Genomic DNA, 25,617 nt, shown 5'->3' with positions numbered 1-25,617 from the left:
GGCGTGAAGATTGCTTTCGATGACCCGAGAGGTCATCATCGGCGCAGCAGCCGAACGGGTGGTCATAAGGAAACCACCTAGCCTGAGAGTCTGGCCGACAGCCAAAGCTCCCTTAGCAATGGTGTCGTCTTTAAAGACGGGATGAGGCATCCTTCCTGATGGTGACGGCACAGAGGAACTCTCAATGAAAGCACCAATGTCGGTGTCAAAACCGGCGGATCTCGGGTAGGGGGTCCCGAACTGTGCGTCTAGGCCGGATGGTAACAGGAGGCAGGGGACACGATGTTTTACCCAGGTTTGGGCCCTCTTGATGGAGGTAAAACCCTACGTCCTGCTTGATTAATATTGATAATATGGGTAGTACAAGAGTAGATCTACCACGAGATCAGAGAGGCTAAACCCTAAAAGCTAGCCTATGGTATGATTGTTGTTCGTCCTACGGACTAAAACTCTTCGGTTTATATATACACCGGAGAGGGCTAGGGTTACACAGAGTCGGTTACAATAGTAGGAGATCTACATATCCGTATCGCCAAGCTTGCCTTCCACACCAAGGAAAGTCCCTTCCGGACACGGGACGAAGTCTTCAATCTTGTATCTTCATAGTCCAGGAGTTCGGCCGAAGGTATAGTCCGGCTACCCGGACACCCCCTGATCCAAGACTCCCTCACTAGCCCTCTCCAGTGTCTATATAAACCGGAGGGTTTTAGTCCATAGGAACAACAATCATACCGTAGGCTAGCTTCTAGGGTTTAGCCTCCTCGATCTCGTGGTAGATCTACTCTTGTACTACCCATATCATCAATAGTAATCAAGCAGGAGTAGGGTTTTACCTCCATCGAGAGGGCCCGAACCTGGGTAAAACATCATGTCCCTTGTCTCCTGTTACCATCCGCCTAGACACACAGTTCGGGACCCCCTACCCGAGATCCGCCGCTTTTGACACCGACACCGGGCTTTCACCCGTGTAAAAATGCAGTGTGTCAAGCTAGATGCCGTGAAGCTGATCAAGGAGAGGCCACCGGAGGGCAAGGAGCACCGCCACCCCGAGATGTACTACGAGGGTGTTCTTCCGGGTGCCCATCTTATCGCGGATGAGTGTTCGCGAAATGTAATATTTGAATGAGACTTGCTCGTGTTGTCCTGTATGTATGAAAACTTGTATTATGTTCGCTATGCAACGCTTGTTAGAATTTAAAATATTACCTTCTGTTTGGCTGTTTATCCAATCTGAGAGATGGCTAGTCCTCGGCTTTCTTCCCCCATGCCACTAGTGCTGGGGTGTTCAGGATAAACCTGAGCACTCTTGTTCCCATGTTTGGGTCCTTCGAGGGAGGTGCTCAGCACAACGAACAAGGCAACCGGACTAATAATGCTTTATCACTCTCACTTAGCCATAGAATTCTACAATTTCAAATTTCAGCGAAGCCCCTGGTATTCGGAAGGCCGAATTCGGGGCGCGATACACGCCTGTAAGCCGGACGGAGCCGGCCCCTCGCCCTAAGCAGCATAAGTCTTTAGGGACTCAAAAAACCTCGCCGAACAGCGACCAGTCTCTCGCCTTATCATGACAGTCAGTTTTAGATTTCTCTACTGAGGTGCTCGGCCTGGCAGAACTGGGGCACAATCGCAGTAGTTCTCCTAGCGCTACCTTAGCCGATAGAGCGGAACGTAAGGTACCAAAACATAGGAGCCGGGCAAACCCAACATTTGACCAAAGACATGATTCGGAGCTGATGCATATAATGCTATAAGTTCGGGGTGCCGCACTTGTGAAAGTGTTCAAACTTTTCACACCATATTGTGGGTACGTAAGACCCTGGTGCATTGGCCGTACCAGAGTGTACGGTTGCAAGGCATCATTAATGAACACATAGATATATATATATAACAAAAATGCAATAATAGTCATAATGTCATGCATTGTATATTAAAAATTGCATTAAAGCAGAGTGATACAGATAGTGCAATAAGCAAAAGAGTAGGACTATGTCCCTTCCAAGGGCGAGCTGAGGAATGATATGAAATCTGTAATCAACCTGGGAATTCCGTTGTATAACGTAGTTGTCTGCCTCCTTGGTTGATGTATCATGTGTTCGACAATAGAGTTGCCGAACAGTGTTTCCAGAGATTAAAGTCCTGAAAGAAAAAGAAAAATAACCAAACGGGAAGCCCCTAGTGCGGTTTAGGCCGCATTTTGGGGCGTGCCGCAGTTGTGCCCCCCCCCCCCCCCCCCCCGTGCCCATGGTATTTTTAATGCGTAATTATGTACGCGTGGCATGAATAACGCCGTTGGGCTGGGATTGGGGTGGCCGCTGTATTGCTATGTGAGCTCAGATCGCGCCAGGCGGTCTGTCTGCCGATTGCCCCGAGCGCGCTTGAAGGTGTCTGGGCTTTGAAACGCCGAACTGGTAGATTGCCTTGAGAGGCTTCTTTGCGCTTCTGCTGCAAGGGCCGTGGTGTGCTCCTCTATTCGGAGAGAGCGCTCTGTGTTTCCATTGACTGTAATAACTCTGCGAGGTCCTGGCCTCTTGAGCTTGAGGTATGCATAATGTGGTACCACATTGAATCTAGCGAATGCGGTTCGTCCGAGCAGCACGTGATAACCACTGTGGAATGGGACTATATCGAAGATTAACTCTTCGCTTCGGAAGTTATCCAGGGATCCGAAGACCACTTCCAGTGTAATTGAGCCTATGCAGTGGGCCTCTATGCCTGGAATGACGCCTTTAAAGGTCGTTTTTGTGGGTTTGATCCTTGAGGGGTCTATACCCATTTTGCGCATTGTGTCCTGATAAAGCAGGTTCAGGCTGCTGCCGCCATCCATAAGGACTCGAGTGAGGTGAAATCTGTCGATGACTGGCTCTAGGACTAGTGCGGCGAATCTGCCATGACGGATACTAGTGGGGTGGTCCCTGCGATCGAAGGTGATCGGACAGGAGGACCAAGGGTTGAACTTTGGGGCGACTGGCTCCAACGCATATACGTCCCTGAGCGCACGCTTCCGCTCCCTCTTGGGGATGTGGGTTGCGTATATCATGTTCACCGTCTGCACTTGCGGGGGAAACCTCTTCTGTCCTCCAGTGTGCGGCTGCCGGGGTTCTTCCTCGTCATCGCTATGTGGCCCCTTGTCCTTGTTTTCGGCAATTAACTTGTCGGCCTGCTTGAACACCCAACAATCCCTGTTGGTGTGATTGGCTGGCTTGTCTGGGGTGCCGTGTATTTGACACGAGCGATCGAGTATACGGTCCAAGCTAGACGGACCCGGCGTACTTTGTTTGAATGGCTTTTTCCGCTGACCGGGTTTAGAGCCTTTGAATCCGGCATTGACTGTCGTATCCTCAGTACTTTCGCTGTTAATGCGGCACTTATGCTTTTTGCGACGTGACCTGCTATTGCCGTCCTTGGTATCTGAGGTACCATGGTTCTTTGATATGTTATTACTGCGAGCCCACCAGCTGTCTTCTCCCGCACAAAAGTGGGTCATGAGCGTCGTAAGAGCTGACATAGATTTGGACTTTTCCTGACCAAGGTGCCGGGCTAGCCACTCATCTCGGATGTTGTGCTTGAAAGCCGCTAAGGCCTCCGCATCCGGACAGTCGACGATTTGATTTTTCTTTGTAAGGAACCGAGTCCAGAATTGCCTGGCCGACTCTTCTGGCTGCTGAATTATGTGGCTCAAGTCATCGGCGTCTGGTGGTCGCACATAAGTGCCCTGAAAGTTGTCGAGGAATGCGGCCTCCAGATCTTCCCAACAGCTAATGGAGTCCACTGGCAAGCTATTAAGCCAATGCCGCGCTGGTCCTTTGAGTTTTAGTGGGAGGTACTTGATGGCATGTAAGTCATCACCGCGGGCCATGTGGAGGAGGAAGTCCTCAATCCATACTGCGGGATCTGTTGTGCCGTCGTATGATTCAATGTTTACAGGTTTGAAACCTTCTGGGAATTGATGTTCCATTACTTCGTTTGTGAAGCATAAGGGGTGTGTGGCGCCTCTGTATTGGGCTATATCGCGACGCAGCTCGTATGGGTCCTGCCCGCTGTGTTCGGCCCGGCCGGATTTGCTTTTACTGTATCCGGCGTGACGTTTACCGTCTCGTAGAGTGGTGCACCCTCGTGATCCATAGATCGATCTTGAATGCTTTGCTTTGTCCTCCAATATGTCTCGTGGGTCTGGCATATCTCCCCATGCCTTTTTATTTGGATGGCGTTGGGGTGGAGGTTGAGCTTTTGGCTGGAATGCCTCTCTATCGCGGCCACGAGGTGGCTGATCAGCCGTATCATACGCTTCTTCCTCCAGTCGGGGTAGTAACCTGCGCCTTGGGTAACTCTTGGAGGGACGCTCGAGTTTATATTCCTCGGCCGCAAGGACTTCAGTCCATTTGTCAGCTAGCAGATCTTGATCAGCTTGAAGCTGCTGCTGCTTTTTCTTCAGGCTATTTGCCGTGGCCATAAGCCTGCGCTTGAAGCGCTCTTGTTCGACGGGATCCTCTGGTACGGCGAATTCATCGTCGCCGAGGCTTGCCTCATCTTTGGAGGGGGGCATGTAATTGTCATCCTCCTCCTCTCCACCAGCCGCTCTCTCAGGAGAGCTGGATCCTTCATCCTCCTGCTCTAAATCTTGCTGGAGGGGATTGTTGTTGTCTTCGGCGCTATTCGGAGTGTTATTATCTCCTGTGCCGGTATCACCACTTTTGCTTTGGCGGGACTTAGAGCGGTGCCACTGACGTCGGCGCTTGGGTTGCTTCTTGGAGGGGTCATCCTCCGCTATCTCGTCGACGTTGCCTTCATTGGGTGTATCCACCATGTATATGTCATACGACGAGGTGGCTTTCCAGTGCCCTATAGGTGCTGGTTCATGTTCGTCTCCTACATCGTCGTCCATACCGTCGATGTCTTTGGAGTCGAAGTCGAGCATGTCGGTTAAATCATCGACAGTGGCTACAAAGTGGGTGGTGGGTGGGCGTCGAATTTCTTCATCGTCCACATCCCAATCATGTTGGCCATAATCCGGCCAGGGCTCTCCTAACAAAGAGAGAGACCTTAGTGAATTCAGAATGTCGCCGAAGGGCGAGTGCTGAAAGATATCCGCGGCGGTGAATTCCATGATCGACGCCCAATCGAATTCGATTGGCAGGGGCGCGGATGGTTCAGGGTTCGGAAGAGAGTCCGGCACCTTGGAGTCACGGGCTGCGCAGAGGATTATGCTGCTGTTTTGCTCGATCGCCATCGAGACTGCAGCCCCTGAGGCGGTGTCTAGCCACCCATCCTCGATTGGTGCAGCTGGCTCCGAGCTAAGGGTTGGAGCTGATGCGGGCGCGGCCTCTGGGGTATCGTCCGGTGGCAGAGCTAGGTCATACCCATCGCGACAGTGCGGCGCGCCCGGCTGTGGCTTGAATCCGTCGAAGATCAAGTCCCCACGGATGTTGGCCGTGTAATTCAAACTTTCAAATCTGACCTGATGGCCAGGGGCATAGCTTTCAATCTGCTCCAGATGGCCAAGCGAATTAGCCCGCAGTGCAAAGCCGCCGAATACGAAGATCTGTCCGGGGAGAAAAGTCTCACCCTGGACCGCATCGCTATCGATGATAGTAGGAGCCATCAAGCCTAACGGCGACGACACAGAGGAACTCTCAATGAAAGCACCAATGTCGGTGTCAAAACCGGCGGATCATGGGTAGGGGGTCCTGAACTGTGCGTCTAGGCCGGATGGTAACAGGAGGCAAGGGACACGAAGTTTTACCCAGGTTCGGGCCCTCTTGATGGAGGTAAAACCCTACGTCCTTCTTGATTAATATTGATGATATGGGTGTTACAAGAGTAGATCTACCACGAGATCAGAGAGGCTAAACCCTAGAAGCTAGCCTATGGTATGATTGTATGTTGTGATTGTTGTCCTACGGATTAAAACCCTTCGGTTTATATAGACATAGAGAGGGTTAGGGTTACACAAGGTCGGTTACAAAGGAGGAGATATCCATATACGTATTGCCTAGCTTGCCTTCCACGCCAAGTAGAGTCCCATCCGGACACGAGACAAAGTCTTCAATCTTGTATCTTCATAGTCCAACAGTCCGGCCAAAGATATAGTCCGGCTGTCCGGAACCCCCTAATCCAGGACTCCCTTATAACATGGAACCGGAGAAATTTCGAATAACACTATGTTACCTCAACGGGGATATGCACATCCCCAATAATAAGAATATCATATTTCTTCTTGACAGTAGGAAGAGGAAATTCAAAACCTCCAAATATAATCGATGGAATTTTTCCAATAGAGTTGATAACTATGAACTTGAGGTTGTTTCCTTGGAAAGTGTACCATATGCTCATTACCATTAACATGAAAAGTGACATTGCCTTTAGTGCAATCAATAACAGCCCCTGCAGTATTCAAAAAGGGTCTTCCAAGAATAATAGACATACTATCGCCCTCGGGAATATCAAGAATAACAAAGTCCGTTAAAATAGTAACGTTTGCAACTACAACAGGCACATCCTCACAAATACCGAAAGGTATAGCAGTTGATTTATCAGCCATTTGCAAAGATATTTCAGTAGGTGTCAACTTATTCAAATCAAGTCTACGATATAAAGAGAGAGGCATAACACTAACACCGGCTCCAAGATCACATAAAGCAGTTTTAACATAGTTTCTTTTAATGGAGCATGGTATAGTGGGTATTCCTGGATCTCCAAGTTTCTTTGGTATTCCACCCTTAAAAGTATAATTAGCAAGCATGGTGGAAATTTCAGCTTCCGGTATCTTTCTTTTACTAGTAACAATTTCTTTCATATACTTAGCATAAGGATTCATTTTAAGCATATCAGTTAATTGAAGACGCAAAAAGATAGGTCTAATCATTTCAGCAAAGTGCTCAAAATCCTCATCATCCTTTTTCTTGGATGGTTTGGGAGGAAAAGGCATGGGTTTCTGAACCCATGGTTCTCTTTCTTTACCATGTTTCCTAGCAACAAAGTCTTTCTTATCATAACGTTGATTCTTTGATTGTGGTTTATCAAGATCAACAGCAGGTTCAATTTCTATATCATTATCATTACTAGGTTGAGCATCATTATGAATATTATTATTAACATTATCACTAGTTTCAGGTTCATTACCAGATTGTGTTTCAGCATCAGAAATAGAAATATCATTTGGATTCTCAGGTGTTTCGGTAATAGGTTCACTAGAAGCATGCAAAGTCCTATCATTTTTCTTTTTCTTCCTTTTAGAAGGACTAGGTGCATCTATATTATTTCTCTGAGAATCTTGCTCAATTCTCTTAGGATGGCCGTCAGGATACAAAGGTTCCTGAGTCATTCTACCACCTCTAGTCATAACTCTAACAGCATTATCATTATCTTTACTATTCAATTCATTGAGCAAATCATTTTGAGCTTTAAGTACTTGTTCTACTTGAGTGGTAATCATAGAAGCATGTTTACTAATAAGTTTAAGTTCACCTTTGACATTAGCCATATAATCACCCAAGTGTTCAAGCATATTTGAATTGTATTTCAATTGTCTACCAAAATAAGCATTAAAATCTTCTTGCTTAACCATAAATTTATCAAACTCATCTAAGCATGGGCTAGCAAACTTAGTAAATGGGATTCCAGCTTTATCATATCTATAGAGAGAATTTACCTTTACTACCTGTGTCGGGTTATCAAGACCATGAGTTTCTTCAATAGGTAAAGGATTAAAATCATATGTTTCTTCAACAGGCAGTAAATTAAGACCATGCATTTCTTCAATAGGAGGTAAATTATTAACATCTTCAGCTTTAATACCTTTTTCTTTCATAGGTTTCTTTGCCTCTTGCATATCTTCAGGACTGAGAAATAGAATACCCCTCTTCTTCGGAGTTGGTTTAGGAATAGGCTCAGGAATTGGCTCCGGAGGTGTCCAATTATTTTCATTTGTCAACATATTATTCAATAGAATTTCAGCTTCATCCAGTGTTCTTTCCCTGAAAACAGAACCGGCACAACTATCCAGGTAATCTCTGGAGGCATCGGTTAGTCCATTATAAAAGATATCAAGTATTTAATTTTTCTTAAGAGGATGATCAGGCAAAGCATTAAGTAATTGGAGAAGCCTCCCCCAAGCTTGTGGGAGACTCTCTTCTTCAGTTTGCACAAAATTATATATATCCCTTAAAGCATCTTGTTTCTTATGAGCAGGGAAATATTTAGCAGAGAAGTAATAAATCATATCCTGGGGACTACGCACACAACCAGGATCAAGAGAATTAAACCATATCTTAGCATCACCCTTTAATGAGAACGAAAATATTTTAAGGATGTAAAAGTAACGAGTTCTCTCATCTTTAGTGAACAGGGTGGCTATATCATTCAACTTAGTAAGATGTGTCACAACAGTTTCAGATTCATAACCATGAAAAGGATCAGATTCAACCAAAGTAATTATATCAGGATCAACAGAGAATTCATAATACTTATCAGTAACACAGATATGTGAAGTAGCAAAAGCAGGGTCAGGTTTCATTCTAGCATTTAGAGATTGCTTACTCCATTTAGCTAATAACCTTTTGAGTTCATTTCTATTTTTGCAAGCTAAAATAGTGAAAGAAGCTTCTTGATCAAAAACATAACCCTTAGGAATAACAAGTGATTCTTCATCATCACTTTCATCAGTATCATCAGATTCAATATTTTCAATCTCTCTAGCCCTAGCAAGTTGTTCATCAAGAAAATCACTAAGTGGCACAGTAGTATCAGGCATGGAGGTAGTTTCATCATAAGTATCATGCATAGCAAAAGTGGCATCATCAATAACAAGCAACATATCAGAACGAATAGCAGAAGCAGGTGTAGGTCTCGCAAGCTTACTTAAAACAGAAGGTGAATCAAGTGCAGAGCTAGATGGCAGTTCCTTACCTCCCCTCCTGGTTGAGGGATAGATCTTGGTTTTTGGATCTCTCAAGTTCTTCATAATGATAAGCAGATATATATCCCAAGAGACTCAAAGAATAGAGCTATGCTCCCCGGCAACGGCGCCAGAAAATAGTCTTGATAACCCACAAGTATAGAGGATCGCAACAGTTTTCAAGGGTAAAGTATTCAACCCAAATTTATTGATTCGACACAAGGGGAGCCAAAGAATATTCTCAAGTATTAGCAACTGAGTTGTCAATTCAACCACACCTGGAAACTTAGTATCTACAGCAAAGTATTTAGTAGCAAAGTAATATGATAGTAGTGATAATGGTAGCAAAAGGTAACAGTAGTAAAAGTAGTGTTTTGGTATTTTGTAGTGATGATAGCAATAGCAACGGGAAAGTAAATAAGCGGAGAACAATATATGGAAAGCTCGTAGGCAATGGATCAGTGATGGAGAATTATGCCGGATGCGGTTCATCATGTAACATTCATAACCTAGGGTGACACAGAACTAGCTCCAGTTCATTGATGTAATGTAGGCATGTATTCCGAACATAGTCATACGTGCTTATGGAAAAGAACTTGCATGACATCTTTTGTCCTACCCTCCCGTGGCAGCGGGGTCCTTACGGAAACTAAAGGATATTAAGGCCTCCTTTTAATAGAGAACGGGAACAAAGCATTAACACATAGTGAATACATGAACTCCTCAAACTACGGTCATCACCGGTAAGTATCCTGATTATTGTCAATTCGGGGTTAACGGATCATAACACATAATAGGTGACTATAGACTTGCAAGATAGGATCAAGAACACTCATATATTGATGAAAACATAATAGGTTCAGATCTGAAATCATGGCACTCGGGCCCTAGTGACAAGCATTAAGCATAGAAAAGTCATAGCAACATCAATCTCAGAACATAGTGGATACTAGGGATCAAACCCTAACAAAACTAACTCGATTACATGATAGATCCCATCCAACCCATCACCGTCCAGCAAGCCTACGATAGAATTACTCACGCACGGCGGTGAGCATCATGAAATTGGTGATGGAGGATGGTTGATGATGACGATGGCGACGGATTCCCCTCTCCGGAGCCCCGAACGGACTCCAGATCAGTCCTCCCGAGAGGTTTTAGGGCTTGGCGACGGCTCCGTATTGTAAAACGCGATGATTTCTTCTCTCCAATTTTTTTCTCCCCAAAACACAATATATGGAGTTGGAGTTGGAGTCGGAGAGGCAACAGGGGGCCCACGAGGTAGGGGACGCGCCCTAGGGGGGCAGGCGCGCCCCCACCCTCGTGGAGAGGTGGTGGGCCCCCTGGCCTTCATCTTTTGCAGGTATTTTTCATATTTTCTGAAAAGTTGCTTCGTGAAGTTTCAGGTCATTCCAAGAATGTTTGTTTCTGCACATAAATAACACCATGGTAATTCTGCTGAAAACAGCGTCAGTCCGGGTTAGTTCCATTCAAATCATGCAAGTTAGAGTCCAAAACAAGGGCAAAAGTGTTTGGAAAAGTAGATACGTTAGAGATGTATCACCGCCCACCTCCATTTCCACGCCGGACGCACCCTTGCCGCCACTTGGCGCATCCCCACTGGCTGGCGTCGCCGCAGCCGCCAGCCTCCACCTCTCCCAAGCCGCCACGTGTCCCTGGCAGTCTTCAGCGCCACCGTGGCCCGCCCGTACCCGGGGTAGGCCCGCCAAGCCCATCAGGGCCCGTCCCTGAGCCCGCCTGCTCCGCCGCCAGGAAGCTCGTGCCTCCCTCCGTTGTTGCGCCCGTCTCCGGCAACCGGATCTCGCCGGAGGCCACGACCCCGCCGCGCTGGAGCTCCCTCGACCCCATGCCACCAGGCCAGCTGCCGCTCCCTGCTCCCCTTCTTCCGTGCTCTCTCTCCCTCCCTGATGCAGCCTCGCCTCCCTGCTATTTTGCATATCCGCCACTCGTCGCCGGAGATGGCCTAGCCGCCGTCGCCGGCCCCCTCGCCCTCCACCACCGTCAGATCCGGGACCCCCTCGCCTGGATATGCCCGTTCCCGACCTCGCGGGCCGCGCCCGTCGCCGTTTCCCCGCGCGCCGCCCTTGCCGGAGCTCGGCCGCTGTAGCCGCCGCTCTTCGTTGACCGTGCCTGATCGACCCAGCTGCGCCCGTTGACCGCGAGCGTGGTTGGGCCGCAGCCGCACCCCTCGCTCTGTCGCGTGGGCCTCCACAGCTGCACCGGCCCACGGGAGAGCTTCGGCCTGCCTCCCCACATCACCACAGCCGCGCCTCGCCCGTTGGTCCAGCGGGCCTCCTCTGCAAACGGGCCATGGCCCATGGGTGAGCAGACCCCGCTCCAGCCCCTTGTGCATGTTGGGCCAGATCTCAGTTTCGGCCCGTGTAATGTTTTTTTCGTTTGGACGGATTTAGTACTTATTCCAGAGAACGTGGTTTTACAGAAAAGTCCCTAGAGTTCATGCATTTAATAACTCACAATCCGTGAATCATATGTAAAAACTTTATATATGAAAACGCTTAGATTTTCATCTAGTTTCATAATATCCAACTTTCATGCATGTTTAAAATGTTAAACTTGTTGTTTGCATTAATTTGCTTAAATGCCATGCTGAAATGTTTTATTTCATAACTAAATAACCGTAGCTCCAAATTTAATAATCTTTATATGTAAATGGGGCATAAAAATGCATAGATTAACATGATGTACTTACTTTGCATGTTTAACAACTCTAAAAATATGTTTAGGGCAGAACAGTAGCTAATTTGAAATATGCATATGAGGATTTTCCGGAATTGTTGTTGTTGTTTCCGGCCTCATTTAAACTTGCTTAAATGTATAGTTTTCATATGCTTCACCCATTGCCATGTTTAATAACATTTAATGTTGTTGGGTACATAAATGAGAGAGAACTAAGTAATTGTATGTGGTGTTTCGTTAATACGTAACTCGTTGCTTATTGAGCTCCACTTAATTTGTAGTATTGTTTGTGCACTTTGCCATGCCATGCCTCATTAAACCGTACATGCATCATACTTGGTTGTGCATCATGCCATGTTTATGTGATGGGTGCTTACTATGTTGCTTGCTTCTTTCCGGGTTGCTTCTCTCGTTAGCTTTGGTTTCATTTCGGGGTTGTGAGGATCCGTTCGACTACGTCCGTTTGTCTACTTCATGGACTCGTTCTTCTTCCTTGCGGGATCTCAGGCAAGATAACCATACCCTCGAAATTACTCCTATCTTTGCTTGCTAGTTGTTCGCTCTATCTCTACGTCGCGCTACCTACCACTTGTTATATCATGCCTCCCATGTTGCCATGTCAAGCCTCTAACCCACCTTCCTAGAAAACTGTTGTTTGGCTATGTTACCGTTTTTGCTCAGCCACTCTTATAGCGTTGCTAGTTGCAGGTGAAGCTGAAGTTTGTTCCATGTTGGAACATGGATATGCTGGGATATCACAATATCTATTATTGTTAATTAATGTATCTATATACTTGGTAAAGGGTCGAAGGCTCGGCCTTATGCCTGGTGTTTTGTTCCACTCTTGCCGCCCTAGTTTCCGTCATACCGGTGTTATGTTCCTTGATTTTGCATTCCTTACGCGGTTGGGTGTTATGGGAACCCCTTGACAGTTCGCTTTGAATAAAACTTCTCCAGCAAGGCCCAACCTTGGTTTTACCATTTGCCTCACCACCACCTATACTTTTCCCTTGGGAGTCACGCTCTCGAAGGTCATCTTTATTTTAACCCCCAGGCCAGTGCTTCTCTAAGTGTTGGTCCGAACTAGAGTCCTTTGCAGCGCCACCTCGGGGAAACTTGAGGGCTGGTTTTAGTTGCACGGAGTGCTCATCCGGTGTTGCCCTGAGAACGAGATATGTGCAGTTCCTATCGGGATTGTCAGCACATCGGGCGGTCTTGCTGGTCTTGTTTTAGCATTGTCGAAATGTCTTGTAACCGGGATTCCGAGACTGATCGGGTCTTCCCGGGAGAAGGAATATCCTTCCTTGACCGTGAGAGCTTGTGATGGGCTAAGTTGGGACACCCCTGCAGGGTTTAAACTTTCGAAAGTCGTGCCCACGGTTATGTGGCATATGGGAATTTGTTAATATTCGGTTGTAGAGAACTTGACACTTGACTTAATTAAAATACATCGACCGTGTGTGTAGCCGTGATGGTCTCTTTTCGGCAGAGTCCGGGAAGTGAACACGGTCTTGTGTTATGCTTGAACGTAAGTAGTTTCAGGATCACTTCTTGATCACTTCTAGCTTCTCGACCGTTGCATTGCTTCTCTTCTCGCTCTTATTTGCGTATGTTAGCCACCATATATGCTTAGTGCTTGCTGCAGCTCCACCTCATTACCTTACCCTACCCATAAGCTTAAATAGTCTTGATCTCGCGGGTGTGAGATTGCTGAGTCCTTGTGACTCACAGATACTTCCAAATAGTTGCAGGTGCCGATGATACCAGTGCAGGTGATGCAACCGAGCTCAAGTGGGAGCTCGATGAAGATCTTGATCATTGTTATGTGTCTTTTCCGGTTGATCAGTAGTGGAGCCCAGTTGGGACGATCGGGGATCTAGCATTTGGGGTTGTCTTCCTTTATTTTTGGTTCCGTAGTCGGACCTTGATTGTACTCTGGATGATGTATGTTTAACTTGTATTTGTGTGAAGTGGTGATTGTAAGACAACTCTTTATCCCTTTCTTATTCAGTACATGGGATCGTGTGAAGATTACCCCTCTTGCAACAAAACTACCATACGGCTATGCCTCTAAGTCGTGCTTCAACACGTGGGAGATATATCCGCATTGTGGGTGTTACAGAGCGGTAGCATTGGTGGAGGTGGGATCAACGAAAGGATTGACGTAAGAGGGGAGACGGAACATTATGTTTCTTTTAGGTAGTAGAGATTATACTACTTAAAAAGAACGTAATGTTTTATTTCACTTTTCTTCCCACCACCCCCTCGTCCAACCTTCCATGTATATATTATATTTACTAGCAAAAGAGCCCGTGCGTTGCAAGGGAGAGAAAACATAACACACGGTCTTAACTCAAGACCACAATAGGTCCATCTCCTTTTATTTTTGCGAGGCATCATATTTGTGTTGCCGCTTATCCTCCTTATCACCCTCGCCGGCGATGGGCTCGGTGTTCACACAAAACAACAAAAGACGTTTGTTGAATATGGTTAATCCTAAGGCGTCTCTCTCTCCCTCTCTCTCCTCTCTCTCTCTCTCTCTCTCTCTCTCTCTCTCTCTCTCTCTCTCTCGCTCGCCCGTGCGTTGCAACGGGAGAGAAAACATAACACACACTCTTAACTCAACAACCATCACTCAAGACCACAATAGGTCCACACAAAACAACAAAAAACGTGTGTTGAATATGGTTAATCCTAAGGCGTCTCTCTCTCCCTCTCTCTTCCCTCTCCCTCTCTCTCCCTCCCTTTCTCTCTCTCTCTCGCTCGCTTTCTCTCACTCCCGCGATGAGAAATCTGTTGTTTTCCCCTGCGACATTTTTCAGAGGTATGCATGTGTAGTTATCGATATTTTCTTTTCCGTATATGGTTATAGTCAGGTGTTTATTTGCAATCCGGATCGCCACCGGTATGAAAAAAAACAAATCTTGCGCTATAAATTATAAGTTTGCTTCCATAACAATATTTTAAAAATATTTAACCGGTAAAATTAACATCATATTTAGATTCTACACATTTTTCTAATAAAATTTCATATATTATATGTTAAAATCGAAGTTACGGTTTAAAAGATACAGATAATTTAGAAAATCCTTTGGTTTGACTCAAATATATTCCAAAATAATATTTAAAAATACTTAACAGGTAAAAATAATCTCATATTCATGTTCTACATATTTTTCTAATCAAATTTCATATATAACATGTTGAAATCGGAGTTATGGTTTAAAAGATATGGATGATTTTAAAAAGCATTTGTTTGACTTAAATATGATCCGCGGATGAATTACCTAAAACATCAGGGTTTTTTTGAAAAATATAAAATAACGGTTCGGGTGTGACTTAAATCCAGACGGCGGGTTGATTTCAAGAAAAGGTAGGGACTTTTGTGTAAAATACGAAAATAATGATTCGTTTTAACTTAAAACAGGACTGCGGGTTGAATTCTCTGAAATAGAGGGACTTTTCTGAAAAATGTCATGACGGACGAAAGAAACCCAATTTGCTTTATTATTAGGTAAAAATTATTTATTAGTACTTAAAAAGAACGTAAGGTTCCCATTTCACTTTTCTTCCCACCACCCCTTCGTCCAACTTCCATATACTCCCTCCGTTCCTAAATACTTGTCTTTCTAGGCATTTCAACAAGTGACTACATACGAAGCAAACTGAGTGAATCTACACTCTAAAATATATCTACATACATCCGTATATAGTAGTCATTTGAAAAGTCTAGAAAGACAAATATTTAAGAACGGAGGGAGTATATGATAATCAATCACTTTAATTTCCTTATCTTTTGAACCAATTTCACTTACTTTACTTACCAAACTTCTAATCAAAATATAAGGTAATTCACTATCATTTGATGAGCATTTACTTACACAATCGCATTATTATTGACAGATAAATCACAAGCTAACGTACCAGAATATTTATATCCCGTTGCAATGCATGGGCATTGTTCTAGTTCATTGAAAAGGAACCCAAAACCCAAGTACCACATGAGTTCACAACGCATGGGCCAGCTGTAACCGGAAAGAAGGAAACATCGAGCAGAGCCTTTTGGACTCTAACAAGAAAAGAACATCACAACACTCCGAGGCCACTCTGCTAACTCATAGCCAATGGCGAGGACATAGTACTGGAATCAAGTGTGGAGATCGGGCCCGGTATCTCGCCAGCAATGGTCGCCAGTGCAGCTCGAATTCCAGTCTTGGTTTCTGGGACTGGACTAAAGCTTGGTTTTGTCGCCCACACTAGAGTCGTATCGTTTGCTCGATCATTTGTTGAAGCCATCCACCAAAGCCGCCAAATTTATATTTTTAAATTATAAATCAAAGTGCTCTACACCTTGCTTAGTTCGTGGGAATTAAAGACGAGAACTGCAAATTGAAGGACGACGAGATTAAAAGTACATTGATTGGTTAAAGGGATCGGGAGTTTAAATCGAAAGGGGGACAAGAGATTCAGAAGCCAACTTCCATCATTTTCTTCTCATGTGATCAGACTTTTATTCCGTATTATTCTCTCCGTTTCAAAATAGACTTTTATTCCGTATTACTCCCATGACTAAAGTTAGTATAAAGTTGAGTCATCTATTTTAAAACGGAGGGAGTAGTTTTCTTCGTATACCAAGAAAATAAATGAGAGTAAAAATCTATTCTCCACGTCTAATCCCTCCATAAACTTCATTACACAAACTATCATTTCCTGCCTAAATATTATTACTAGGAAAGAAACTGCAAGTATCATTGGTAAGCGCAAATCAACCTGTGGTTGAGATGGTTAGGTGAACAGTGGTATCCCCAACCCACCAGTGTTCAAATCCTGGTGCTTGCATTATTTTTGAATTTATTTCAGGATTTCCGGCGATGCGCTTTTAGCGGGAGGAGACATTCCCGTCGATGACAAGGTGCCTACGGTGACTTCGTAAATCTCAAGATGATGTGCCGGCTCAGTCGAGGTGCTTATAGGGATAGGGTGTGCGTGTGTGCGTTCATAGGAGTGAGTGTACTGATGCTAAAAGAAAAGTAGCATTGGCAAGCAAATCTTTTTTTTTCTTTGAAATGCATTGGCAAGCAATTCTTTTTTTTTTTTAAATTCATTGGCAAGCAAATCTTGGTCACAAGCCGATGCCGCTTGCCTCGATGCTAAGCAAGACCGGCTCGCCAACTAGGCACTAGCCAGTCCACACCCGAACATATCCGCGCGGCGTGGACTCGCGCAACCTTCCCCTTCACCCGTTACCTCCTCGCCGGCGTCGCCGTCGCCGTCGCCGTTGTCTGCGTCCGATTCGCTCTCCTCTCCCCCCACAGCCGAAAACACCGCGAATGCGGAGCGTCTGCGCGAGGCGGTCGTGACCTGGCCGGAGCGGTGAGCCGAACCCCCCGCGCCCGACGCCTCCCACCGCTCGCCGCATCGGGATCTCGCACGGCGCGATCTAGCGGCGGGGCACACGGGACGGAGGGAGGGTTTCTCGGGAATTCCTGCGCCCGCGGGAGGCATGGCGGCGGAAACGTCCACTTCGGCGGCCGCCGGCTCGGGCGGCGGCAGCTGGGTGGAGTCCTACACGGGGATGTCCACGGACAACATCAAGGGGCTGGTGCTCGCGCTCTCCTCCAGCGTCTTCATCGGCACCAGCTTCATCGTCAAGAAGAAGGGGCTCAGGAAGGCCGGCGCGTCCGGCGTCCGCGCAGGTGACCTAATTGCGCTGCTTACCATCGAGACATCATTGCCTTGCCTGTCGATCTCCTAAGTGTGTTATTTGTTTGCCCTGGTTGGTGCTCTGATCTGAGCTGACAGACGCTGGTGCCTGATTATGCTTAGATCCCCATTCCAGCTGAAATCCATGTTGGAACAGTGGACATGTAATGGGGTTAGGGATAGGGTGAGTGCGTCAGAGTTTAGGCTGATAATGTTGACGCCGATTTAGATGTTGGGAGTTCACATATGCTGGAGTTTGTAGCCAACGGTGCCGTAACAATGTCGGTATTGCTTTTATTCTGCATTGTGCTTTACACGGTTGCACTGTAGTCTGGTTCTCATCTCATTGTTCAGCCAATCGAGTACATTAATTTTTTTATGTACTAGTTCAATTTAGTGGAGAATGACCTTGCTAGTTAATTCTTCCAAATACGGTAAAAGTTAGCATTCTGTCATTTTGATTTTTGAGAGCTGTTCTTGGCTTCAAGTATGTGCAGAGCAATTACCAAAATTGGCCCGAGCAATGATTCTGAAGATTTTAGTTCTTAAGCTATTTAATTATGTTCAACTAGATGATTCTGTTTATAAGCCCAAAACAGTTTATTCTCGCTGACTGTTACCCACAAATTTGCTGTGTATGGCAGGGGTTGGTGGGTACTCTTATTTGTATGAACCATTATGGTGGGCAGGAATGATTACAAGTAAGTGCATCTCTCTGATACAAGTGGATCTTCATGTACTGCTTCTACTTAACAATGTGATCCTGACAGTATTCAGTGCTGTTTCCCAGTGATCGTTGGAGAAGTTGCTAACTTTGCAGCATATGCATTTGCTCCTGCTATACTCGTCACTCCACTTGGTGCACTTAGCATCATCATTAGGTAAAAGCCAGAAGTCAGGTCCTTAATGATAAATCTTGAGATGTTCAGCTGCTGAGTGCTGACAATTGTGAAAATCTGTGGTCATTCTAACTAACGTATTTCTCGCACAGCGCCGTTCTTGCAGACATTATGTTAAAGGAGAAGCTACATATATTTGGTATACTTGGATGTGTTCTTTGTGTCGTGGGTTCAACAACTATTGTGCTTCATGCCCCCCAGGAGCGTGAAATTGAGTCTGTCGCAGAAGTGTGGGATCTTGCTACAGAACCAGGTACTTTCCTTTCTTTCCCTGATTAGCAACCATGCTTTGCCTATTTGTCTTATAAAGTACCAATATTTTTGTGTTTTCTTGCAGCATTTTTATTTTATGCGACAATCGTGCTTGCTGCAACTTTTGTGCTCATATTCCGTTATATCCCACAGTATGGTCAGACACATATCATGGTTTATATTGGTGTTTGTTCACTTGTAGGATCTCTATCGGTATGTCTCCGTTCTACTTACGAATAACTAGCTCAATGTTTATTCACGTGATACTATTGATTAATTATGCTCGAATTTTGATTATTTTTATTTACTTGACAGGTCATGAGCGTGAAAGCTCTTGGTATAGCCTTGAAACTGACCTTTTCTGGGATAAACCAGCTAATCTATCCACAGACATGGTTGTTCGCAATTATTGTTGTTGCATGTATATTAACACAGATGAACTATCTGAACAAGGTAACAATAATTTCTTTGCCGATGGTTCTTCCGTTGCTTAGTGATCGTACTTCAATATCTGCTAAATAACTTTAGTACTGCAAATTATTACTCCCTCTGTAACTTAATATAAGACATTTCCATGACATTGTCATGGACTCTAAAAACATCTTATAAAAAGTTGCAGAGGGAGTACATCTTTAATCTGCCATAATGGGCACTGGCATGCTATTGATATTAGTATCTGAGTACATGATTCTGCTTGTTACAAACTTATGCTTGGTGTTTTGTACATTATTCAACCTACTATGTTTGCTTTTGCAGGCTCTTGACACATTCAATACGGCAGTTGTTTCACCAATATACTATACTATGTTTACATCACTAACAATACTGGCTAGCGTCATAATGTTCAAGGTAACATATTTGGGCTTGTAGTTTTTTTTATGGTGCTCTAGATGGTGCTGCTTAGTCTACTTGTTTAATTGCAAGTTTAACATGAGATCAAGTAGTGCTTGCTTATACTAAGTATGCAGTGAATTTCTTTTAGAATTGCTACTTGCTGAAGTGCCTTTTAGCAGCTATCTTGTCTCAACAAAGTTGGACACAGTTATTGAATGAGGTCTGAGTAAAGAGCAGCAATGTTACCCAAATATGTAATTGCCTACCAATTTTCCGTTTGAGAGAATTTTTGGGATTAGCATTTTTATTATCTGAAACTGAACTCATGGAACCAAGAGCTCACCTATCATGATCTATGCCATATTAGTGTTTTTATAAGTCTAGGACAATCCAATTATCGATTCTTTGTCATCTGGAAATGACTGCTTAACTTTGTAATTATCTTTTCAGTTGATTTGGCTATTGTCCATGGGGCTACACAACATTTGTAAAGTTCATTTAATCAATAATCCATCTTCTTGTTTCAAGCCTTTTAGTCAGCACTCGGTGCCATGGTCACTACTATGCCATCTTGAGTTCAGACGTCTAGTCTGTAAATTATCTAATGTATGTTTATAGTCAACAAATGTTTCTGTTAAACTTGATAAACCGTCGGTTTTATCGTATAGAGTTAGTGACAATGCTCACAGATATTGTACTACTAATACTACTTGCTTGCAGGACTGGGATCGTCAAAATCCAACTCAAATTGTGACAGAGATGTGTGGTTTTGTGACAATCCTTTCTGGGACATTTCTTCTTCATAAGACTAAAGATATGGTTGATGGTATGGTTCCACTCCTCCCTTCTTCTGGTTTGCACATGGTAACTATATTTGGTAACTTCTAACTTTCTGGCATTATAGGTCTCCCACCGACTCTGCCTATCAGGATTCCGAAACATGGTGATGAAAACGGCTATGCGTCTGAAGGAATTCCTCTTAGATCCGCTGCTGAAGGCCTCCCTCTGAGGTCACCAAGGGCAGCAGAATAATTTTGACCAACTTGAGATGCTTAGTGATCCTTATGGCCATGGTTCGCATTCTTTCATTCTATCCAGTCTGTAGATTGTACTTTAGGGCTCTATAAACAGGAAAAGGCTCGTTCCCCCTTGTAGTTTTCGAGGAACCGGTAGAGTATCAGGGGATATATGTCTTATACATCAAAAGTTTTCCATGTATTTTTGTTTTTGAGGAACCGGTATGGTATAGTATTGGGGATGCATCTTGTACCGGCTATCATCTGTAACTGTTGTATTCTTTGAAAATAGGGAAAGAATCTGAAGAACTCAAAAAATCATTCCCTCTTTCACTTCAGTTGAATCTTCGCACTATTTTCTCATTGGTGGTGATGTTCTTTGCTTGTGTAATAGCAATGTTCCGTTTGCCTCGCTGCACTTGCGAAAGCAATCCTTTCTTCCATGTCCAAAGCCAGGCAGATTCTTTTCAGCGCTTGCTCATTTCAGCTCTCTCCTTTAACTAACCCCGTAACCTTCTCGTCTCATCAAACCCAACAATCTCAAACCCGCTTGCACACGCACCGGCGATGGCTGAGCAAGAAGGAGAAGAATACAAGGTGCTCATCGATCAGACCAGCAAAGACGCCGGTGAACCGCACCAAGACGCCGACGATGACGACGCTGACGACACCTCGAGCTTCATCCTGGTCATGAACCTCGTCCTGAGCGGCACGGCCCGGCTCAACGTGCTCCTCCCGACGGCCACCATCCTGACCTTCGCCATCTTCGCGCCGCTGGTCACCGACGACGGCAAGTGCGCGCGCGTCAACCGCGTGCTCACCGGCGCGTTCGTGCTGCTCTGCGCCGCCTCCTGCGTCTTCTTCACGCTCACCGACAGCTTCCGCTCCGCCACGGGCCGGCTCCGCTACGGCGTGGCCACCCCGACGGGTATCGCGACGTTCTGCGCCGGCGGGCGGAGCCGGAGGAAGGCGCCGAGGGAGCCGGAGAGGTACAGGCTGCGGTGGTCGGACCTGTTCCACACCGCGCTCTCCCTGGTGGCCTTCGTGACCTTCGCCGCCTCCCACCACGACATCGTCCGGTGCTACTACCCCGGCGCGCCCAGGAAGGTGGTGAACACCGTGCCCCTCGTCGTCGGCTTCGTCGTCAGCCTCCTGTTCGTCATGTTCCCTTCCAAGAGGAGGGGGATCGGCTACCCCTTCCTGCTCAGGACCGACCTCGTGTACCTGCGTCGCTGAACATTTTGGCCGTGCCGTGCTGTGCATGTGCAGTGGACCTGAATCCAGAAGCTGAGGCCTCTGACTGTATCGGAACGCGTGTGAGCTTGCATATATGATTTGATTTGTTGGATCTGTATATTTGAAAGGCTTTACACGATTGATGATTCTCTTGTGAAACTGAGCAAAATGTAGACTTATGTACATCCTTTCTCGTGCTCCTCAGTACAAAGCTGAAAACAGAGCGTAAGGCGAGAGATTGAACGAGGTAGCTGCCGGAGGGTGGCTCCTCATTCCTCGGCGTCCGGATCAGGCTCGAGGCCCGATATTTGCTTCAGCGGTTTCCAGATGAATTTTCTCCTGCATCAATCAAATCGGCTCGAAAGTTATTCACAGATTCTGGTAAATTCAGTGAGAGTTCAGGTGGAGATTGATGTACCAGTTGCCGCATTCCGCGATCACCCTGACTTTGGGGCGGAGGTCGGGGAGCATGGCCAGGAACTGCAGCTCGGCCTTGGACAGAACCTGCAGACGGAACGAACACGCGACAACGATGAGAAACAGCAGAGCCGATGAGCAACGTGTGAGAGTGGCGAGAGAATGGGGGAGACCTTGGCCTCGTAGACCCAGACGATGAGCCCTTTGGCGTCCGGGTGCAGCAGGCTGAGCCTGTAGTCCACCTCCGGCGGGAAGTACCACCTCGCCACCGGCTGCCTCCCGAGGCTAGGCTGCAGCAGCAAAGCAAGCAGCGCCCCCCAGTCAGCTAAGCTAAGCAGAGCAGACGACATTAATGGCGGCGAAAGGGAAATGCATCATCGTCGGCTCTGCTGACGGACCGGGCAGACGGGGTGGATCTTGGTGAGGGTGGACTCGGGGTCGCCGAGGCCGCGCGCGGAGAGGTCGAGGAAGTAGTAGCCCTGGTAGCGGAGGCGGTTGAGGTAGCGGCCCTCGTAGCCGCCCTCGTGCGGCGGGTAGATGGCCAGCGCCTTGTGCTCCTCCACGTCGTCCAGCCACCGCCCCAGGTCCGGCTTCACCAGGTCCCCGCCCACGAAGTCCATCAGCCCGCCGCCGCCCGCGCGCACCGACACCGTCGACGGCCGCCCCGCGCCGCGCCGCCCGGTCAGGGACGTCGGCGCGTGGAGCGGCGGGGACACGGTGCGCGCCGCCGCGGCTGCCGCTCCCGACCACATGCTTGGTTCCGCTGCCGCCGCCGCTGCTGCCTGTGTGTCAGCGTGTGCGTGTGTGTGGGTTGAGTTGCCGCGGCAGCCTGTGGCGGGAAGGTAACCGCGAGGGGATAAGTCTTGGCACTGCTCGTTCGTTAGGCGATCCGTTTGGATTGGCCGCGGTGTTGTTGGGTTCCATCTTCCATGTTGGTCGTAGAAGAGTTCTCACCCCAAATCTTATTGCTGAAACTGATAACAGAGTACAGAAGTCTCGTAATCACTAGGTAGGGGTACACTTGCAAACGTTTTTTTTTTCCTTTTGCAGGGTAAAAAGAATTTCTTTTTTGCCGGCGAAATGTCTCAGGTGACAGCAAGTGGCGCAAGGTATTTTTTTTCATGGATCCAAGGGGTGAGAGGTTAACACATATGATGAAAATAAAAATTAGAAATAGAAAAAATATGAAAACCCAAAGCAAGGCATTCAAAACCGGAGCATACAACACAGAAACTCAAATCTCAGAGAAAAAAACACGCTTCGAACGCTTGCTGCCTGGTTTCGGTCCTTTTATTTAGTTATCAGTTTTTAGAAAAATAATGTAAAAGGAGAATTGGATAATATAAAAATAATATATTTGTGGGGAAAATGAGATATTTTTTCTCAACCGGCTTTAAGTAATGTTGTCAAAAAGGTTTGGAAAATGGTAGGTATTGTGTTGTGAAATAACAAACTGTCACATATGTAATAATAAATGTTCATATATATGAAATAGAACTATTCATTACGTATTAAAAAATATTCATGTACGCAAAAAAATCATGTGCTAAGAAATGTTTACACACCTTTCAGAATTTTTTTGGATTAAAAAAATATATAGATGGAAAAAAATGTTCATCATATCTAAAAAGGTTCATGTATACAAACATTATATCATGTGTACAATCGTTTTAAGTATTTTAAAAAAGTTTAGATATGTGAATTTTTATCATATTTGAAAGATGTTAATGTATGCAGAAAATTTATATTCATATATGTGGAAGTGTAGATCGAGGACTCCTCTTTCTTTCCCTTCAAATGCTTGGATGGATTTAACAAAGGGACATGTGGATAAAATTAAACTTTTGAGCTATGTAATAATGGAGTATGAGGGAGAAGAAGCTTGGATCGATTGAGGGTAAGAGATACCCCTTGTCGTTGGGATGTCGGTTGTACAACCTGTAGGTTCAACCCAAAGATTTTGGATGCAACCTCGAGGCTGCTTGGATTCCGGACGAGACTTCTGGTCGGCCTTCCATTGAGATCACAAGCTCAGGGAGCTATTGGACTCACCTAGAGGTTGGTTCAGATTCTAGGTCTCCAAGAGATTCAGCCCGGAACCTCCGGGCCACATAAAGAAAGCACATAGGTGTATATTTAAAGATTTTTTATCTCCGCTTTCTCAAGTCATTTTATGGAACTTGCGATGTTGATTAGGATTGAATATAGGCAATATAATTCCACCTCAAATTACTATGTTGACCGCCCCCCCCCCCCTCCCTCTATAGTATGACGTTTGTATGATTTAAGCATAAGAAAAAGCTGCATGAATTTAATATGATGTCTTCGTTCTCCCTTTTTTATAAGGGATCTTCATCTAAATTTTCTTTCAACCTTTAGGACCAACACTTGTTCATGTGCTTAACAAGCATAGATAGTCCTTTAATCATTTTCAATGTACACTAGAACCCTGAGATATCATTTTACTTACGAGTGCCAAGGATAATGCACACTCCAACTAACATATTCAGTGGGGGTTGAAAACTGTCAGAGAAACAAAACTCCACAGTAATTACACGGGGATTATCACATAATGAATATTCATTGCTTCACTAGACAGAACTCCATAGTAATTACACGGGGATTATCATATAATGAATATTCATTGCTTCACTAGACATTGTTATAACACAACGGCAACCCATACCTTCTTGATAGGAGATCCCATTACTTAGGCAATGAGAAAACAATTTATAATTTTAGAAAGAGGGGACATTTTAATTTGTACCTATTGCTTGGAAGGTTGGCATTGCATTCTGTGAAAAGTTATTAGCATGCGAGAAGAGGTGTTTGTGAGGTCATAGTTCACAAATCTCGCTCTGTTGAGTACCAAGTCACTCGAATCTCGCTTACTCTTCTTCTCGATGTGCACCAAGGAGAGAAGAAGTGGTGTTGTGCGGCAAAAAAGGGTTATGGGTAACCCATCTTTTGACCGCATGTTGCACTTCTATGTCGCCATCTAAACCGAACCACAACCACTGTTTGACTACATTTATAAAATATGTATAGGATAGGAGAATGAACTTGCACATGTTTTATGATGGTCCATAGCATGATTTGCATGTTGATAGAACAAGTATTTGCACCATAATCTCTATCTCTATCTCTTCTATCTACTTAAAAAGACGTAAGGTTCCCATTTCACCTCTCTTTCGTCCAACCTTTCATATATACGTCCCAGTCTTTCCTTATCCACTTTGATTTTTCTCCCATCCATTCAATTGTCTCATGTTTATTATCTTACCAAAATAAACACATATTTTGTTGGCAAGTCATTAAATTCTTATCAAATAAGTGCTTAACAATAAAATGGCAGAGAAATCATGGCGATTGCATACAAAGATTTGGTAAGATTTTAGTGTATCAATATCTCTACTACTTAAAAAAACGAAGGTTCCCATTTCATCTCTCTTTCATCTAACCTTCCATATATACGTCCCACTCTTTCCTTATCCTCTTGGTTTTTTCCTCCCATATTTGATTTTTCTCCCATCCATTCAATTGTCTCATGTTTATTATCTTATCAAAATAAACACATATTTTGTTGGCAAGTCATTAAATTCTTACCAAATAAGTGCTTAACAATAAAATGACAGATAAATCATGG

General features: G+C 45.3%; 3 protein-coding genes across 3 annotated transcripts; 2 read left to right on the top strand and 1 right to left on the bottom strand.

The window, feature by feature from the left end:
* Window positions 1-16,776: 16,776 nt before the first annotated feature.
* Window positions 16,777-20,656, top strand: LOC125545646 (probable magnesium transporter NIPA4). The gene is made up of 9 exons (XM_048709663.1): window positions 16,777-17,310; window positions 17,962-18,018; window positions 18,108-18,198; window positions 18,309-18,469; window positions 18,554-18,681; window positions 18,784-18,921; window positions 19,225-19,317; window positions 20,023-20,128; window positions 20,207-20,656. Exons 1-9 carry the CDS (start codon window positions 17,118-17,120, stop codon window positions 20,332-20,334), a joined length of 1,095 nt encoding a protein of 364 aa, XP_048565620.1. The 5' UTR covers window positions 16,777-17,117; the 3' UTR covers window positions 20,335-20,656.
* A 205-nt stretch (window positions 20,657-20,861) lies between these two features.
* LOC125545647 (protein DMP8-like) lies at window positions 20,862-21,713 on the top strand. Its single transcript, XM_048709664.1, has one exon. The coding sequence runs from the start codon at window positions 20,886-20,888 to the stop codon at window positions 21,552-21,554; it is 669 nt and encodes a 222-aa protein (XP_048565621.1). The 5' UTR covers window positions 20,862-20,885; the 3' UTR covers window positions 21,555-21,713.
* On the bottom strand, window positions 21,636-22,854 carry LOC125545648 (NAD(P)H-quinone oxidoreductase subunit N, chloroplastic). The gene is made up of 4 exons (XM_048709665.1): window positions 22,370-22,854; window positions 22,145-22,261; window positions 21,973-22,058; window positions 21,636-21,893 (listed from the first exon to the last, which is right to left on the bottom strand). Exons 1-4 carry the CDS (start codon window positions 22,721-22,723, stop codon window positions 21,824-21,826), a joined length of 627 nt encoding a protein of 208 aa, XP_048565622.1. The 5' UTR covers window positions 22,724-22,854; the 3' UTR covers window positions 21,636-21,823.
* Window positions 22,855-25,617: the final 2,763 nt, after the last annotated feature.

This window comes from Triticum urartu, chromosome 3 (genome assembly GCF_003073215.2).
Source record: "Triticum urartu cultivar G1812 chromosome 3, Tu2.1, whole genome shotgun sequence".
Taxonomy (NCBI): domain Eukaryota; kingdom Viridiplantae; phylum Streptophyta; class Magnoliopsida; order Poales; family Poaceae; genus Triticum; species Triticum urartu.
This window is presented reverse-complemented; position numbering and strand designations above follow the sequence as displayed.